We start from the raw sequence: 20214 nt of genomic DNA on the forward strand, positions 1-20214 counted from the left end.
TGCACAGCCTGAAAATCCCAACACTTCCATTTGTTAATGCTGTGATCCTCCCCATGGTCCATGAGGGAACAGGAATACACTGACCCTACTGAGAGACCACGTGGACAGGACACACCCTGGTCCAAGCTGCTGCTGAGGGATCCATCATAGGGAACACCAACAGCTCCTGTTTCCTTGGTCTGGAGGAAGCAGCAGTGGGAACACAGGCTGTGAGCCCCTCCAAAGCAGGGCCTCTTCTGGGACCTGGCTCTTCCACAAGCCAGGCAGTGATCTGGCAAAGCCATGGCCTATTTGGTCATGTTTGGGTGTGGCTTCACAGGCAACCTTGGCTTTTTGTATGCAGGATCCAGACCCAGTCTGAGAGCTAAACCACCTGCTCTCCCCACCACCAAGGGGCTCTGACTCTTCCCCCAGGTCAGGCAGCTCTTCCCATGGCCACAGGGGTTTGACCAAAAGGCTGGTTTCCTTCAAAGGGCCATTCACCACTCAGCCCCTCCAGCTCCCTCAGCCTACCCACAAAGAAAAGCATTAACAGCCAGCCTGTGAAACCATAAAACACTAATGCCCAAAGAGTTCCTGCACCTTGAAATGTAAATGCTGAGCAAAGAAAGAAACCTTGCTGTCAGCAAACCAGGTCCATGATACATAGACACAGTCACCTTCCTCCCCTGCAAGCCACAGAACAGCAAACAGCCCTGCAAACCCTGAAACCTCTCTCTGTGTACAAAGCCCCCATAGATCCACTGGTCCCACCCGGGAAGGAGAGGCTTTGCTTTGTTTGATGACCCTGTCACCACCTCCAAGAGCTGCCTGGAGCCCAGCCATCCTCCCCTTTCAGCCTTGGAAAGCAATTTCCCCTGGCCTCTGAGCACACAGAGCCCAGACCCAGAGCCCTTCTGTTCCTCCAAGCCTCCCTTGGCCATTTGATCCCCTGAACTTGGCTCCAGCTTTCATAAATTCATGAAGTCTGAAGAAGACCTCCAGTGGCTGCACCTCTAGTCCAGTCACTAACCCAGTGCCACCACACTCACCACCAAACCCCAAGTGCCACAGCCACACACTTTTTGAGCACTTCCAGGGATGGTGATTCCACCACTTCCTTGGGCAGCCTGTCCCAATGCCTCACCACCCTTTCACCAAACCCTTTCAAAGGGGCATCCATTCTTTATACCACATGGGTCAGAGGGACACAGAAGTGCAGACCTGGGGCTTGGTCAGGATCCCAAGCTGGCAGGGCAGCTCCAGCTGGAAATCCTTGCCTGGAGCTGGTGTAGTCACAGTAGCCATGGCTCTCAGTGTGCACCATGTCTGGTGTGGGACCACAAGGACATCAGAGCCTTCCCTCTCCACCACCACCATGATGGAGCAGCCCAGCTGCACTGGTACCAGTGATTTTTGGGATGACCTTCCCTTTCAGATAACAGATCCCAAGACTCCATTTGCCACCATCCACAGACAACCCATTGGGTGGCTGCAGCTCTCCCTCCTCCAGTCAGGCTTGAACACAGGACCAAGCCCCAGCTCCAGGGTCCTTTTTCTGTGGGCTGATCCTAGGATGATGACCACCAGCCACATGGCACGCAGTTGACTCCAGAACATGCCTCAGCTATCTGTTAACCAGATGAGAGTGCCATTCCCAGTGTGGGAGGCAGTGTACCTGCATCCCAAAGAGTGCAGAGAGGGGTAGGCCAGAGGGGAGTCTGGGAACAGCTTTCATTTGCATTGTACCTGGGGAAATATCACAACTGCGTTTCTGGGGTAACTGGGGGAGACAGAGAGCTTCCCAGAAGGAAATTACTTTCTGCCTTGGGAAAAAAACCAAACCACAACCTGTGGTACGACAACCATGGGATTTGTAGCTGCAATGGTGCCTTCTGCACCCTCATGCTCCCCCCAGCAAACCCCATGCTCAAGCCTAACAAGAGCAGTCAATCCATGCAGAGCACAGGGGAAACTGAGACACACAGGCTCCAGCAATTGCATTAAGGGAGGGCAGCCCAGGGGCTTCTCTTACTCTCTGAGCACCAAACAAAATCCACTTTTGAGCTTCATCACATCCCATCCCCTCACCAAAACATGGTGACCTCACATCCACATGCCAACCAGAATTCCAGCTCAGGCCTGCAGAGCAGGCATGCTCTCTGCACTATTCACCACAACACATTCCAAGACATCCCAAGTGAACGAGGGCCAGAAAGTATTTTAAGGTAAATCTAGATACCAAAAAGCCACCTCAGTGTCAAGGACAGGAGAAAAGTCAGCAGATGTGAGTAGATGCCATCACCACACAGTACAAAAGTTCCACGGTAGCATCTTCCTGCAAAGGGATTTATCCTGCCCACGGAACACTGGGATGGAGCTGGCACCATTCAGCTGGCAAGGCTGGGGGCACAGGAGGAGGAGGGATGGGGAGCACAGGCACCACGTGCTTTCCTGGGTTCAGAAGAGCTTGCCAAAGCTACTGTGAGCCCTGTGAGGGGCCAGTGAGCCCCTAAACCTACACACCAGAGCATGGCCCCAGCAAAGCCCCCATGTCCAGCCCCAGGTGCCACCATCACTGCCATACCCCATCTCCAGCCCCAGTGCCATCACCACTGCCCATGCCCCATCCATGCCAGCCCACAAGCTGAGCTCACCCCAGAAAACCCTGAGCACATTTATTTACATCAGATCAGTTCCCTGAGCTGGTCTGTGGGCAGGAATGAGTAACAGGGACAGGAATAACTCGAGCAGATGTTGTCACCGAATACAACATATCGTCAGGCTGCTGGTGGCTTTAAATCATCCCAGCCCTGGGCTGCTCTCCCAGCTGCTGCTCCACAGCTCTGAGCCCTGGGGTGGCTCCTCCTGCACCCAATGAGCGCTCAAGCTCCAGGCACTGATCACCACGGGCTAGGAATGTCACAAAACCACCCCAGAAAGTCCACAGCAATCATCACTGCCTTTTCTCCTGCCCAACTTCAGCTCTGGGGATTTATTTAAGTGCCCTCTTGCCCAACACATCTCCAGGGTTGCACGCACACAAGGATTCACAGGGAAGATGGATTTCACAGCTCCAGCCCAAAGCATCCTCGAGAGCAGCAGCAGAGCAATGCAGCACTGTGAAAGCAGTGGCACAGAAGATGTCATGCCTGCAGCAAACAAGGAAAAGGCAGCGAATCCCCAACCAAGCAGCCTCTAAAAGCATAGGAGGGGAAATGCAGGCAGCCTGTGCTCTGCTGCCCTTTCCTGTGGCCTCCCTGGCTGCCGGGTGGAGAAGCAGCTTTGCTCATTAGCGGGTTATTCCTGGCACACTCCCCCTGCATCAGCTCCCCGGCAGGGCTGCGGGAGCAGCTCGCTGCGTTTTGAAGCCTTCGGGCTTGCACAGCGCTCCAGAGGCGCAAATCTTCCTTTAAAGAAATCTCCCTCGGCAGATAAATGGTGCTGGGTAACTGGGGTCATTAGGCTAATGAGCAGCTACCGCCAGCCTGGAAGCAAAGCAAAAAAACACCACAGAGTCTACCGGAGCCCGTTAGCCTCAAAATGTGACCCATCTCCAGCAGCTGCCATCGCTCTCAAGGGAGGAATCAGGTCCGTGAGTCAGCAGGATCAATCACCCGCCGGCCTTCCCACCAAAATCTCTCATCAAAGCACTGGGGGAGCAGATTCGCAGGTCACTTGCACCAAGGAAGCTGAGAAGGGGCTGTTCCACCTCTGTCTCCCCTCCATCAGCCCTCTGATTACCACGGTGTCATTCTGCTCTCACGCTTCAGGAGCGGGGAGGTTTTTTCTCTTCTTTCCCAGCACTGCTCCATTTCCTACCACCATGTCCTTGACAGGGAGCCACACGTCCTGCTGTCCATTCTGGTGGAGATTGAGCCATGTTTTGGCATGACAGCCAATTCACTGCGACACAGCAATGCTGATGGGTCGGGCATCAAAGCTAACTCAGCCTTTTAGTCCTTCCTAACACGGCCATCTGGGAAAGCAACCAGGGAAAGATGCAATTTTCCCTTTGCAAAGCCTTCAGAGGTGGGATCAGCTGGAACTCCCAGCCTGCTACATCCAGTGGTTATAAAAGAAAGCCCACATATAAATAACCTCTCAGCAGGAGCCAAAACTCCAGCAGTAACCCCATGGTTTGAAGTGAACGAGGCCAATTTCCTCCTTTGTAGCTCTTGACACATGTTGGCTGCGTGCCCCCTTCTTGCCTTGTTCCTAGAGCAGAAGGCTCTGGGCGGCGGAGCCGGGGACAATAAGGAAACGAGTGGTGTCATTCCCAAGGACTCCCAACACAGCTCTGTCAGCAGCTCTGGAGGCAGCCAATTCCAGCACTGCTGGAGAAAAAGAACCACAGCGAGAGGATCAGGCAAGAGCCGGTAGCTGCCTGCACGTCCCTGCCACCTCCCTGAGCTGCCCATGCCAGGCTGGCTGCCACTGCCTGGAAAGAAACAATCCCTGCAGAGCAAGGGATGGGAAACAACTTCTCCAGGTCCCTACCCAAGCACTGGGTTTCCCACATGCCCTGAAAATCCCTGGGGTAAACAAAGAACAGGGTGAGCACCAGCTCCAAAGCCAGCTTTGGAGAGGCTGAAAAAGAAACAACTGTTTTCACCAAAACAGCTCCACTGGGAGTTTCTCCATCCAAACTCTGGCCCCAAGACAAGGAACCTCACAGGAGTCAAAATCCCAAGCACGTCTTCAAAGCAGAAGGCTGGGACCACCCCCAACATCTCATCCAGGTTCTCCCCCACATCAAGAAATGATCCTAAGAGTGTCTGTGGCCATCTCCTGTTGGACCCAGCAGAGGCACTGGGAGATCTCAGCTCTGTGAGCTGGGGTCACACAGGAATCCCTCACCTCAATCCTTGCTTCTGCACGCACAGCCAAGTTTCATCCCTTCCCCCAGCAGTAGAAAAATGGCTGAAAAAAGGCAACCATGATTTCACTCCAGGTCAAGCAGTAATGGTGCAGGACATCTGGCACCTGGGGGTCGCACTGAGGCTATAGGACCAGCACTGGAGGCACCACGCAGGTCTGCAATCCTGGATTAGGGCAAGAAGGTCCACAAAGGTGACACCAAAGCCACCCTGCAAACGGCTGGAAAAGCCAGCAGCAGCAGGGACAGTGCACAGATGCATTTTTGGGTGTATTTCTTTTCTGGAAGCTGCCACTGGTGTGGTGTCACCACCCCACTGTCCCCATTGTCACCTGACCCCAAGCACTCCCTCTTGCATTTTCTCACCAGTTTTGGTGCGAACACACTGCAGTGTCCCCCATCTTACAAGAGCCCCTCTCTATCAGGTCACCCGCAGCAGGGATGTCTGCTCTGAGCACGCACAGGGCATCACTAATTTGTGCCCTGGGAGAAATTCAGAAGAAGAAAATGCCCCGGTGGCTTCCACCCCCTCTCCCTCAGAGGGACACGGATGAACCCACCCTCCTGGCTGCCCAAAACCGCAGCACACGTGACCCAGAGAGGCTTTTCAGAAGAGCCGAGTCTCCAGCGGCTTCTGTTTGCCTTTCCCTTGTCTGCAGCAGCATCACATCTGGATGCTCGTCAGAAGAGAAGAAAAAAAAAAAAAAAAAAAAAAACCCTCCCTCCTCCTGCTGAACAACCTCTCAATCAAAACAAAGCCGGAGCGGCAGCCAAGAGCTGGGAGGCTCTTTTGTTTAATGCTCAACATCCCCGGGCTGGGCCAGCACGGCCCGGAGCGCCGGGAGCGGGCACAGGGGCCCGGGGTGGGCACTGGGGTGGGTGCAGGGCTGCTGAGCACGGGGCCAGCTCAGCCCCCAGCCCCAAGGCCAGCTCAGCCGTGCCACGGCAGCTGGTGGGGCAAAAGCAGCGCTGCTCCTCCGTGCACGGCCATTTTGCTGAGCTCGGCTGCTCACCGAGCTGCCATTCCCTCCCAGCACCAGCGTCCCTGCAAAGCAAAGCAAAGCAAAGCAAAGCAAAGCAAACTAAACCCCAGCTCAGCTCCAGCCATCCCCAGTGACCCGGGGACTGACCCAGCCACGCTCATGTGTCCACCAGCATAAGCTCTTTTCTCTCCCTGATGTATTTTAAGCTCCCACTGCTGCCCCTCCAAATATTTTTTGGAGCTCCAAGGACTGACCAAGCCCAGGCACTGACCACAGCCAAACCTTCTCAAGGGGCTCAGCCCATCCCAGAGATCCTGGAAAGTCTCAGCAGGGTTATCACCAGTGGGTTTCATCAAGATCAGCCCCATCCCTGGAGAAGTTATCACCTGTGCCCCAACACACTGATGGCATCAGGTTTGAGGAGAGCACGTAACAAGCCAAGATCCACACCAAGAAAAAGGATATTTGGGATATTCAGCTCCTGAGGCTTCACCCCAGGAAGCAACAACCAGAACCAGGGGGTCACACTGGCAAAAGACATCCAGTGGAGCCCAAGGGCCATGTCCACAGGCTGCATCACTGCTGTGTCAGACATGGGAGCAAGGGTGAACCCCCCTATGGACAGAGCCATGGAGCACCAACTGATGTGGAAAAGCGTCTGGCAAAACCCAAAGCTCCTTCCTACACCCAACAACGACTGCCAAACCCTACAGCAAGATATTGGAAGAACACAAAAGCAGAAGTAGAGGCAAATGGGGCGAGCTGGTTGGGGCAAAAGCTGGCTGCAGCACTGAAGCACTCATCAAGGAAAAGCACTCCCTGCCAAAGTGCTCATTATTCCAGCCATGGAGATAACAGAGCCTCCTGGCTGGCAGCTTCTGGCTCAGCACACATCCCTTGTGTCTGACCCCAGGGAGGTCACCCAGCCCAGGCTGCAGCAGTGGAGGGACAGACAGACTGCCTTTCTTCATGTGCAGATGGAGACCAGCTCCCCTGCCCGAAACGGAAGTGGGAGCAGCGCAGGGTTAAGCAAAGGACAAGCTGACGGAGACCAAAGGTTGGGCTGAGTCACGCTCTGCCTGTTCCTGTTTCAGTCTGAGCAAGTTTCTCGCTTGCCAAGCAGGGTTTGTCCCCAGGCCAGAATGAACCTGCCACCTTAATGCTCTCGATGCACTGCCTGGAGGAGCTGCCCTCCCTCCCACAGCCAGCACATACCTCTGCTCTTGGCTTGTCCTTTGGACTCCACACGCAGTTTTTGGGACATGGCTGCAGCTTTTGGGAGACAGAATGAGCCCAAGGCCACATCCCCCATTGCATCCCATTGGTCCTCCACCCTGCCCCAGGCATCCACCCAGCCTCAGTCTCTTCCTCAAGACACAAAACTGCTTTCCCAGCCCTTACCATGCAGACACCTTTCTTCTCCTCACCCACGGCTTTCCCGACCCAAAGGAAGCCATCCAGCTGCCCCCAGGAGGCTGATGAAACACAGACAATGCCTCCTCCTGAGTGACACATGTTCCTGCAGATCCAGACATCAAATCCCTTCTCAAAAACAGGGATCAGCCCTCCAGCCTGAGCTTTCAGCAAGGGGGTTATGCTTCAATCTGGACAAGTAAAATGGCAACATCATCTCACCAGGTGTCAGCATGGAGAAGATAGAATCGTTTGGGTTAGAAGTGACCTTAATGCCCATATTTTCTACCTCCTGCCATGGGTGGGAACACCTCCACTAGATCAGGCTGCTTCAAGCCCTGTCCAACCTGGCCTGGAACACTTCCAGGGATGGGGCAGCCACAGTTTCCCAAGAGGAACCCATGCCAGGGCCTCACCACCCTCACAGGAAAGTGTTTTTTCCCAATACTCTATCTAGCCCTGTCTTCTCCAAGTGGGAAGCCACTGCCCCATGTCCTGGCACTCCTTGATCAAAGTCCCTTTCCAGCTCTCCTGGAGACCCTTTAGGCACTGGAAGGGGCTCTGAGCTCTCCCTGGAGCCTTCTCTTGTCCAGGTGAGCACCCCCAGCTCTGCCAGCCTGGCTCCAGAGCAGAGCATCTCCATGGCCTCCTGTAGACTCACTCCAGCAGTTTCACATTCTCCTCATGTTGGGATCCTATGGCTGGAGGCAGCTCTGCAGGTGCAGTCTCACCTGAGCAGGGGCAAAATCCCCCCCACCTCCCCTGCTGCCCAGAGGGGGAACGAGCCCAGAACACAGAGGGGTTTCCAGGTGCCAGCACACATAACCAGGGTGTGTGGAGCTTCTCGTCCACCAACACCACACATCACACTGGTATCTCCAACTGCAAAGAGTTTCTGCAGCAGTATCAGTGAAAGAAATGAATCTTTAATTGCAAGAACACAGCAAAGCCATGCAGGGTATGACCCAAGGTCCAGCCAGCTCCAGTGCTGGCTGTCACTGCAGCCAGCACAGATGGCTATGAGGGAACACAACAGCCAAGCATGTTGAGGTATTTCCCAAACCAATTCCCAAGCTTCTGTCCTCCTCATGCTTTCCCCAAGCCAAAACACATTGCCCTGTACACCCCCCTGATGAGTTTCTCCTCCACAAACCCACTCAAGTGCCCCAAATCACAGGTGGACTTTCAGCATCCACAGCTTTTAGCAGCAGCATTCCAGTCCATCATGCAAAAGAGCATCTGCTGCTCTTCCTGGTTTCATCCACTTTGGTTTCTTTGCCAGCACAGACAAAGGAACAAGATGTCTCCACGCCACTCCTGAATTTTACAGGCTTCAATTACCCGCCCCGGGACGCCACTGTGCCCTCCCCACCCATCCCAGTGCCCACATTGTGATCCCCGTGCCAAAGCAGAAATCCTCCCAGGGAACCTCTGGCTGCAAACATGGTGACAATGCTTTTCATACTCCCCAGCCACTGTCCTGACACCCTGGCACATGTGGATGGCAACAGGGCCAAGCTGACCCAAGCACACACGCTCGTGATGCTCACCCTGTGTGTGACACACACACGGCTTCACAGGCACACACCAGCAACACCCTGTGTGCAGCTGGCACAGAGGAAAAGCACACACTTAAAAGCACACACTTAAAGCCTTCCCCATCTGAACCAGAAATCACATCAGACACTGTGATTCCTCAGAAACCAGAGAAGAGTCCTGAAAAGTGGTTACATCCAGACACAGAGTAGCCATCCAGAGCCCAGCAGCACCCAGATGGACAAGCAGCCACTCACCCAATGGCCATCTGCCATTGACAGGGCTTTTTGTGCCTCTGGTGACCTGGAAGAGCAGCTTGGCCAGCTCAGCATCACTGCCACGTGTTAGCAGAGGACTGACACGTCAAACATCACCCACAGCCACCCACCAGCCCTGGATCACCACCACAAGTGGGACAGAGCCCATGTACCATTGACAGACCTGGGAACGAGGCGGTGACTCCTGCCAGCCCTGCTCCTTGTGCTCACCCACATGCCCAGGCAGATCCCACATCCACTAATGTGTTAAGGGATCCTTCTCTGCACATGATGCAACTGGAGAGAAATACATTCCTCTGGGAGCTGCAGGAAACCTTGACACACACGGTGAAGCCAGCATGACACGGAGCACAGCACACACTCTTTGTGTCCCCTTGGGATATGTAGCAGACAAAGCACCAGGACACCACCTCTGTCACTTCAGAGTGACAGAGACCAGAGAGGCCTGGACCTATTCCATACAGCCAAAGCACTGAGGAAAACCAAATCTCAGCAGGATGGCTCAGAGAACACAGTCTGCAGGTGATTTATTCCCACGGCTCCCAGAAGCCAAGCTTGACCAGTGTCATTCCACCGCCATGCCCAGACACCAGCACATCACATGGCCAAACCACACTCACAGCAAAACCAGGAGGCACCAGCCACATGGCAGTGCTGGCCCCAGCAGTACAAGACACACAGTCCCACCCCTGGTGACCCACAACACCATGTCACTGCAAACGCCATGTGAGCAGCAGCAATGGCACCCACGCCCCAACACCTTTCTTACCTTTTCTGACTTCACCTTTTTCAGCTGCCGGCACTCACTTTCTCCATCCTCCAGCTCCGACTTTACTCCCAAGGGATTGAGCGCAGCTCCCGTGTCAATAGCTATACTCCCAAGCTGCTCAGCAGCAGCAGGCTCTGTCCCCTGGCCCCCATCATACTGTCCCACCCTCACTGCCAGGGCCAGGGGCTGCAGCACGCTGGGCTCCTTCTCTGCCGCAGTCCCCGCACCCTCACTCCTTTCCTTCTTGCTTTTGGATGAGCCGCCCTCCTTCTCCTTCTTGGAGCCAGCCACACTGCGAGACGCCTTGGCTGACTTCTCCGAGCTCTTCGGGGCGACGGCGGGCACCAAACCACCCGAGTTCGCACCATCCCCAGAGCGTCCTTGAACCTCCTTCTTGCCACCAGCTCCCTCACTGGGAGTGAACAGGGAGGACCCTGGGGTCGGCTTCCCACTGTCCTTACCAGTCTTGCTCCTTTTCGACTTCGATTTGCCCTCCTTGCCTTGCGGGCCTGGCACTGGGCTCACAAACTTGATGTTATCCGGTAGCGTTGCCACTGCGTTGGGTGCCGGGAGCCCCACCTCCTTGGAGCCCGACATTTCCAATTTCTGCTGATCCTTCTCCAAATCAGCGTCCAGGTCAATGATGAGATTCCCTACACCAATGTCCCACTCATCCCCACTGTCATACGTCTCAACCGGGTTCGCATCAATTCCTTTCCCTCCGGAAGCTCCGCTGCTCAAGGACATCTTAGAGTTAACGGCCCCTCACGATTCAAGGCTCTTCCCTGCCTCTACGCCCTGGGGGTCTCCTACGTCCTTGGGGGGCTTCCAGTGGTCCGGGTCTGCCCAGGGGACGGCATCGCTGCTGGAAGGGAGAGCAAAGAGAACAGGGTTACACACGAAGAGCCACGGACAGGCACACCTGCAGGCAGGAGAGATGTGGGCAGAGTGAAACCCCCAACCTCCCAAATCCCCCTCTCAGCATCCTTCTGCCACCCCCCGGGCTGGGGCTGCTCCACAGCCGCCCCCGCAGCAGCGGCCATCTGGCACCGCTCCTCGATCGATACCAGCCCTGGCAGGTCACGGCTCTCGGCTCCAACAAGACATTACTCACACATTTCCCCGCTCACCATTTCCCTCTGAATTATCGAGCGCTGCCCCTGGGAGGGAGGATTGATTCCTCTCCTGCCAATGCCACCCAGAGGGAGGGCTCCTCTCCACGCCAGCCTCGCTGCGAGGCACAAGAGCTGCTCACCAGGGGAGTCAAGTGCCTGGGTGGGAAATAAATCCCAGGCTTTCAGAGTGCCTGTGACACTTGGGATGTGTCAGAGCAATCACCAAAGGCCAAACTGCAGTGGGAAGCATAAGGGTTCCCATCCCACACCTCTGGGCAGAGAAACACAGTACCCAGATTTGGAGCATTTACCACCATTACCTCTGGTCACGATAAGCTTCCAATGGAAACAGAGATGCAATTGTATAAGTAGCCAGTCTTAACTGGGAAGAGGGGGCTCATCCCTACCTGCCCACGCCACAGCTGACCCTGGTGAGCCCAAAATATCTCCTCCCGGCTTCCCAGCCTCGCCCCCAGGGAGAGAAACAAAAAAGACACCCACGCGCAACCTGACACAGCACCCGAGTCACGGCAATTACCCTGACGAGACATAATTAACACATGTAACAGCTTCTTCCCAGCACCGCCCAGCAAGGCCACCTGCTCTCCAGAATCCTTAAGAAATCCTTGACCACCCATTTGGATGAGGCTTCTCTCCAGGAGCACTGTCCTCCCCTTGGCCGTCAAGCTCCAGGCCTGCCTGCTCCTGGTACTATTTACAAGTGACACTTCAAAAACAGGTGACTTAAAGAGAAATGAGAAGTAAAAAAAACCAAAAAAACAATCCAAAAAAACCCCACACCACACACACACACACAAATTTCTTCAAACCCCAGCAGGCAGGAGCCTGGAAAGCAGCTTCACGGTGCGTTTCCAGAGATGCAAACACTGTAAAAATGCCAGGGATTCTTTCATCAGCCAGGCTGCCGCAGCCAGACCATTTTCCATCTGCTCCCCACAGCATCCTCAGCTCTGTACAGCTAATAATCCGCTCTCTGACAGGTCATTACGGAGATTTTTAACCCCAGGAGCTGGGGGGCTTGCGTGCAAGCTGGAAATGAAAAGCACTGACCTCTCATTTCAGCGGCAGGGAAAGTGCCGAATCAGGAGATCACTTTGTGCAGCTTCCCAAAGCTGACCTGCGTGTTTCTATGGCCGCCTCCTCCTCCTCCTGCTCCAGCACCTGCTCCCCAGTCCCAAGCTGGTGTGTCCAATCCCATCAACCTGCCTCTCCAGAGCCTCTCTCCAAATCATCAATGGGGCCAGCAATTGGCAGCGACCACCTCACCCCTGCACGACACTCTTCGTGTCATGGATCCAAGGCAATTCCTTTCTGCAGGTGGGCAAAGCCAGTAGTGAGCTGGATGAACCAGTTTTTTGGCTGATATCAATCCCTTCCCAGCCCTAAGCTGAGGCATGGAATCCAGGAACAATCCCAATGAACCAGTGGACTACTGATGCCCAGGAAAAACCCACAGGAGCTGAAAGCAGAGGATGAAGTTCAGTCTCCAAACCCAAGAGCTGTCAACCCAAAGCTGGAGCAGGCAAAGAGCCACGGTGAGCTCAGGTCAGAGGGCAAAGCAGACAAGGATCTGACCTTGCAGTGACAGGAAAACAACAGACAATCCACAGGGCTGTACTGTAACATGTGTAGCATCACCTGCTCCATGCAACACCTGCACAATGCCAGCTTGGCCAGCTCTCCACTCCCACCCTGGAATTCACCTTGCTGCTCCAAACGTGCACATACACACGCACACACATCTCCGTAAGTATTATTTATACATGTAGAATAAGGACAGCAGATGAGCGGGACTTGGGTCTGAAACTCTGCAAACAGCAGCAGCTTTTGCCAATTCCTACCACAACAAAAGCAAGAAGGAGCCCAGAAGTCCGCTGGGTCCCTGGCAATTGGAGAGCCAGGAACAATCAAAGGGTTAGAAAACAAGAGGAGCAAAACCCTCACCCTGCAGAGGAGGTGCCGAGGGAGCCCAGGCTCTGCTAGGGCAGACAGAAGGGAACCACAAACAGGACGGACAGGAACATGCTGGATTGGCAAGAGCAGGGCAAAGGCACGTTGTGACGAGAGTGAGGCTGAGAACTCAAGACATGCCACCACAGGAAGAGGGACTGGGGCAGGGATCAGCCCTTTCCAGAGCAGAGCTGGAGGCTGGGACCCTGGAACGTGATCTGGGGGGAATCTCCTGAATATGCTCTATTGCATGTGGTTCTAAAGCACTTTCAACAGCTTCTTCCCTCCCCAAAACTCCCATCCCAGCTCCCCATTTCTCTGCTCCACTACTGCAGGCTCAGCCTCCACAGCCAGAGGAGCATCTGGAGTCCCACTCCCAAGCCAGACCCACCATCATCATTCTGGGTGCACAGGAGCCCCTGGCTAGCACAGCCCATGGCCCAGAGAAAGAGGCTCCTTTCCCAGTGCCTCCTTTGCCCAAGCTGGAGAAGCACCGGGTGGTATCCAGATCCTCCCCACCCTCCTGCCGGGGGAGTAAGGCTGCCACAAATCACAGCCTCTCAGAAAACAGAGCGAGGAGATTGATTCAGCTGTAAACGTGTCCTTCCCCTTACCTCCTGCCATCGCAGGATTGATCCCCGCACAACATGAAAAGCATGTGCTCACTTGTTGGCCTGGAGACCTGCCAACAAAGCGTTTTAAGAGCAGTCCTGGAGCGCAGATCCTACAAGGAGACAGCTTTCTGCTTGGGAATGCTGCACACACACAGCACCAGACATGAATAATTCAGCTCCATTAGGTGCTGAGACCTCTATAATCCACATCTACGGGCTGGGACAGAGCCAAACCCTATTCAGACACAAACCTGAAAGTTCACTTTCAGGGCTGCACACACACCTAGAGACGGCTCTTCCACCAGAACAGCTCCACTTCCAAAAGGCAGCAAGGAAACCACGCCAGCCCCTGGCTCTATGTGCCAAAACCCGTGCAGGATGCTCAGAACCTGCCGAACCCGCACCACCCCGGCCTTCTCTGCTGGTTGCTGGAGGCCAGGAGACCAAAGGTGGGAAGGATTGACCGCCCAAGGGCGACAAGATGTAGGAGAAAGCTCTTCTCCTGGCAGCAGCCAGCCCACACATAGGGAGACTGTCTCATAGCCATGTGCTCCAGCCTGCAGCGCTCCAGGATTAGCCTCTGGTGGTTTCCAGACATGACTGACTGCAATTTTCACCCTGATTAACTTTCAGGAATGCCCACAAGAAGGAGCGGCAAAGAGGACAGGGAAGGGGGGAGAAAAATCTGCAGGATGCAGCATTTCCTCCAGCGGGCACAAGGCAGGGAGCAGAAGGTTTGGTGAGATGGTTGCTCTGGCCAGCATGACCCGGGAGAGCAGAGCCCTCTGCTCCCTCCCTAAAGAGGCAAAGGGGCACGGAAGGGATGCTGCCCCCCCAGCCTGCCAAACCCCCAAAGGGCTCCCCGCAAGCCCCGAGCTGAGGCAGCAGCACCAGGGGCTGCAGTGCTGAGGCCCTTCCTCCAGCTGCTGGCAGCCAGTCGGCTGCTCTCCCCATCCCCTGCCTCTGCATGAGATCCCTTTTTGTTTCCTTTTACGACTAAAGAAACTCGGGGTGGTGGTGGGGGGGGACACACTGCCTTCCCCACGCTGCTGCACTCACTCCCCACTCAGCTCCTACCACCGCGCCTGTAATCCCCCAGCTGGGCTTGTTTGGGTTGGATTTTTGTTAAGTAACTCCCATGTCTTTTCTGCAGATTTCTTTTTAAGATGTTCCCTTTCTCCCCGCCCCCTCTCTCTAGAGCTGGGGGAGAGAGGAGAGAAAAAAAGAGAGAGAGAAAAAAAAAAGAGAAATGTTGAACGCGAGCCAGCTGGCACGAACAAGAGGAGACGGAGAAATCTGCACAAAGGAGCTTCCTCACTCACTTGCTGCTTTCAGCTCAAGAAATCACGCAGGGGAGGAGGGTTCACTCTCCCCCAGACATCAGTCAGGCTGTAGCAGACAAAGGAGATTTGCCATGACACCCTCCAGAACTGCCACCCAACGGGGGCAGGATCCCTCCACCGCCTGCGCCCTGCGGGAGTCCGAGCTGTTGCAAAACACGCCAAGGCGCAGAGCTTCAAAACAGGCTGCTCAATGTGGAATTAAGCAAGATTTTGAATGGAGGAGTTGTGCTCCCGCCTCTGCACTCACACAGGGCGCCCGCAGAACTTCGGTGGCTCTCAGGGCTGAGCGGGACAGTGTCAGCAAGCTGCCAGCAGGGAGAAGGCTGAACCCAATTTGAATAAAATGGAGCCACCCTTCTTTTTTTTAATATGGAGGTGCACCCCACCAAGACTACATCTTCCAGCATGCACTGCAGCCAGAGGGCTGAGAGAGACACCCACAAACTTAGGCCAGGACTCCCAAGTTTCCAAAGGCTGAGCCTTGACACTGGAGATGAACCTGAGACAGGGCAGCACTCGAGAGATGAGTCATTTGTTGGCGTTCTTGAGAAAAGCTTGAAATACCTCAGCACAGGCATGACAAAAGCAGGACATACAAGGTCACTGGAAGAGGCTGGAGATGGAGGAAAGTGGAGAGATGAGCAGAGAGCACTTTGGTGCAGGGCAGCCAGGCAATCACCCCACCTGAAACAAAACTCCAGAGACTCATCAGCCACAACACCCACCTGCTCCCAAATAGACACTCGGGCCTCAGCTTCACATTCATCATCAGGCAAAAGATGCTCCTGGGATCAAAATTCAACCTCACACCCACTCTCATTCACTCAAAACCTTAAAACATGACTTTTCCAGCAAAACTCCACACAATTGCAGCGCATGTCAACGTCCAACAAAGCTGTCAATACAAAAGATAGACACACAGTGCTAGGCTGTCTGAAGAAAATACCAGAATAGCTAAAACCTGGCATTTGCCTCTTATTGACACTTGTGTAATCTCAATGAGGATCAACTCAAGGTAAGGTGGAAAAACCCAGGGTTATAGAACATGTCTGACTAGCAAAGACATCCTCTTGAGAACCCCTCACTTCCCTCAGCTTCCAACAGGCTATACACAGCCCTGATACATGAGGCACACAGAAAGGGGGAACACAAAGAGGACCAAGAGTTTCAGCTTTTCCTTTATATCATTGAAATGGGGAAAACTGAACAAGTACCTCTTTAATCCTCCCATCAGTTCTGCAAGTGTCATCACCAAAGTCCAAATTTTTTGTCTATTCATGTCAAGAGACTCCAAAGTTCAGATTTACAATTATTTGATTTTGATGTCTCCCAACTTGTGCATTTTTTTCAAGGTATCACTTCTGTATGTACTTCTGAATAAAACACAGCTCACATTTCTTCCACCAACTCACAAGGAAGTCCAAGAGTTTCATATTTCAAGAAAATTATCAGCAAGAGAACCATCCCATGGTCCTCAGCACATGGTTCTCAGGTCAAGCAGGAGGCACATTGATACCTACACCAAACCCTCCATTCTGTTGCTGTGAAGGATGGCTGGCAAACAGCACCTCCTCAGAACATCTGCACTGCTGGAATCACTTCTCTGGGAAGCTGAGCAAGGGCCATTGCTACACACAAGCTTGAATGTGAATGTATGTGTCTACATGACTCAGGTCACAGAACCATAGAGCAGAACATGTTGGAAGGGACCTTGAAGGGTCACCTGCTCCAACCTTTTGAGAAAAAGGGAGATCAGGTGAGATTACCTACAACCCTGTCCAGTCACATCTTGAAAATCTCCACCAGCACAGACCCTTACTGTGTCCTGGAGGGGATTGCTCCCAGGAGTGCCTATAAAAAATTTCTTTCTTATGTTGAGATGAAACCTCTCCCAGTGCAATTTTTATTTGTTGCCCCTTGACTTCTCCATATGGCTCCTCTCTGTGGGTGCCTCAAGTCCAGCAATGTTCCTGCATACACAGCCCCCCTGCAAAGAGCTGAGTGACCTCCAGCCAGGCGGGAGCCAGGTTTGCAGGAAAGGCCATGGTGCTAGGATAACACAGGGGCATGGACTGCGGGAGCATCAAGCACAGCACGAGCAGGCAAGAGTCATGCCAGTGCTTTGTTACAGCTCTGACAGCAGGACCCCTCCTGAGTGAGCCACGTCCCCTTCCCAAGCCTTTGCCATGGAGATGAGCAGGGAGCAGCAAGGCTCAGGCTCTGGATCACAGCATGTTCATCCAAAAATGCCAGGACAGACATCTTCCAGCAAGCATGGCCTTGCAGACTCTAAAATCTCAGGCCGCTGAATGTGGCCAAGATTTTTCAAAGAGATCCCAAATCCACAAAAACAAACTGGTGCCCAGTGTCTAAACTTTCTGCTGTAGAGAGAAAGAGGAACTGAAAAATCCACAAGTATGGGAGAAAAAGTATTCAGGAGGTAAAAGGACAGAGCAGCTTCCTTCCTGCAAGCTCAGCTCTCAGATCTGCCCTGGCTCAGGGCTGCCCAACAAGGATTGGGCTGGACAGCCTTCACTGCTGTGTCTGCATGCTGGAAGACACCCCTGTGTAACTGCCATGCCCAGACACCTGCACACGTTGTTTTAACAAGAATCAGAAACACAGCCCCATCTTCTCCCAAAATCTGCATCCCCTGCTTGCCCCACGATCTTCATGTGCCACCCTGTGGGTGGCATGGCATCACTGGCACTCAGCAGGTGCCCGGCAGGCACTGGCAGTGCCAGAGGAGCAGAGCAGCGCTGCCACAGGGTTTGGCTGTTGAAGGCTGACACAGCAGCAAAAGCAAAGCAACACCATGAGCAATAAGCAGCCAGGATCAGCACAGAAACCCTTTGGGGGAGTGTACCCCAGACCAGCCAGTGCATTCCTGCAGCACCAGACACGGCCCTGGTGCTCCTCTACCACCACAAAGGCCATTCCTGTTGAGCCCAGCCAGCCGTGTCGCTGCTGGCTGGTGCCAAAAATAACATTAAACACTCAAAATGAGACATCTGAGCCAATCTGCTTGGCACAGCAATGCTTCCCATAGTGATAAACCTGGGGAATGACTGCCCCTTGAACAGAGCTGGTTTTCACTGGGAAAGTGGGAGAGCCGTGTGGGTTTAAAACCAGGGCAGTTACATCCTTGCTAACCCCAACACACAAGTGAACTGATTTATGAGAGGCTTAAAGGTATCTGAACTGGTGGCCTGCCCTTTTGCACAGCCTAGAAGGGGGTAGAGGGCACATAAAAATAACCCAAGAGCTTCCCAAACTTCAGCACTCCATGCAGGCTGGAAGATTGCCAGCAGTGAGAGGAAGCAGCAAGACGGATGTGACCAGGGAAGATCCTCGAAGCATCAGTCACGGAGATGGGAGGAAAGAAGACCTGGCAGAGACTGAAGACAACCAAGGGCATAAATAACCACTGGAATAAGTGCCAGAAAAGGGAGCTTGCCCTTTTCCCCTGCTCACTCAACGCTGTCAGCAGGGATGCACGAGGACACCCAGGTGCTGGCAGCATCCCGAGCTCAGGGTGTTGTGGGAGCAGGGTGGGCACTACTCAATCAGCCATTTGCTCCCTTTCCTTACAGGACAATGGAGGCAGCGTGGCTCCTCACCTTGCTCCTGGTCACCCTGCTGTCCCCCAGGCCCATGGCTGGCCCACTCCCAAACTGGGTTCTCATGGTCACAGAGATGCAGGTATCCAACAAGGATCACCCTCCACAGAGGCACCGCAGAAACAGCAAACCATTGGCTGCACCAAAGTCAACATCTCCTTTCCACCTTCTCCATCCAAAGGAAGAGCATGAAGTGATCCCAGCTGAGCAGTGTCCCAGTGTCTCAACAGGAGAAGGGCACAGCATTGCTCAGAGAGGACAGACAGCCACTGCTTTGCTTGCTCCCAGAGAAGGGAGAGCTCCTGGGTTTTATTTTCTTTATCCTTCCTTTTAGGAGCAGAGCACGCAGCCAGTCTTGGCTGTTTTCCAGCCTTCAGAAGACGATGAACATCTCTCCACTGCTCCAAAACCGAAGGAGCTGCCACTTCACCTATTAATGCCTTTAATTCCCTTCATTCGATAACCAATTAGGGCACCTTGGCTCCCAAAGCTGAGGCTCCCTTTGTAGCAAGGCCAGTGCGTGCGGCTGTAATCCCTCTTCCTGTCACATCATCAGCCTGGGAACACTTTGGGAAAAAAACAACCAGACTGTGAAGTAAAGGAGGAGGGAAGGCAGATGCAGACAGGGACAAATGCAAGCAGAGCAAGTGCCATGCCAGAGAAATCTTTTTTTTTTTTTTTTTTCCCTGGGAGGGATAATAAATAGGTGTATCTCCCAGATTAATACGGCACATTTGCAGAGCTCTGATATCCATCAGAAAGTTGCTAATTCGTGCTAATGACCCATTGCAAATTGCTGAATTTTGTGAATTAGCCAGCACACAGGAATACAATAAAACCCAATGAAAACCATGCATCAAAGCAGGCTGGGCTTATTTGGGGAGTACTAGTGCACTTGGAATTACTTGTGGCAATGGATGCAGAGGGGACGTGCAGATGAGATGTGAAACCCCCTCAAAGATACACAAGAAATCCTCAGGACCAGAAGAAATTTCAACAAGGCTACTAAACCTTTGGGAAAGGAGATGTAATTGTCCCAGAGATAATCTCCTATTGGATTCATAGTGTTTAGTGTCAGTGAAGTCATTACACACCTCCTTTCCACTCCTTTAAAGTCACACAGCACACTGCTCCTGATCCACCCTTCATCCACTTGGAGAAGCACCAGGAAAACTCCAAGTCAAATCTTTGGACCCAGTTGAACCAACAATGCTCTGCCAATCCAAAGCACAAATGGGCTCAGCAAATTCATTAAAATCAATTTTTTATCATTAAATCAGCATAGCCCCATCACACACGATGGTGCACTGTGGAGGTCTCGTCAGAAGAATGAGAGTGGCCCAAGAACAGTTTAGAGGAAAAAATCCAATGCCACAAAACCTTTCTGTGCTTGAGGAAAGAGAAACATAAAGCAACAACATCATCTCTCCTTTTCTTACACCATGAACATGGCAATTGTAGAAGTTGGGCATTTAATGTTTCAATACAAAATATCAAGGTTGTCCTGAAACTATCCTCATTCATCCACAAAAAACTGCACTTGCATCCTTTCATACTCCTCACACCACATCTGAGCTGACGCTCAGCAGCTACGTCAGTGGGTTTTGTGCATGTGAAGGACACTCAGCTGCAGCAAAAACAAAACAACCTCTTGGACTCATCACAAAAACTGATTTTTCACCCAAATGCAGATGGGAATTGGCTTCCTTTAAAG

General features: G+C 53.3%; 1 protein-coding gene across 1 annotated transcript in view; it reads right to left on the minus strand.

Annotated features, from left to right (window-relative positions):
* ZNF609 (zinc finger protein 609) overlaps window positions 1-20214 on the minus strand; it is a 61816-nt gene that overhangs the window by 37622 nt on the left and 3980 nt on the right. The window contains exon 2 of the mRNA XM_058033143.1: window positions 9838-10702. Within this exon, the coding sequence (XP_057889126.1) occupies window positions 9838-10584 (747 nt within the window). The 5' untranslated portion in view covers window positions 10585-10702. The remainder of the gene's footprint in view (window positions 1-9837; window positions 10703-20214) is intronic.

This window comes from Melospiza georgiana, chromosome 13, assembly GCF_028018845.1.
Source record: "Melospiza georgiana isolate bMelGeo1 chromosome 13, bMelGeo1.pri, whole genome shotgun sequence".
In the NCBI taxonomy this organism is placed as follows: Eukaryota; Metazoa; Chordata; class Aves; order Passeriformes; family Passerellidae; genus Melospiza; species Melospiza georgiana.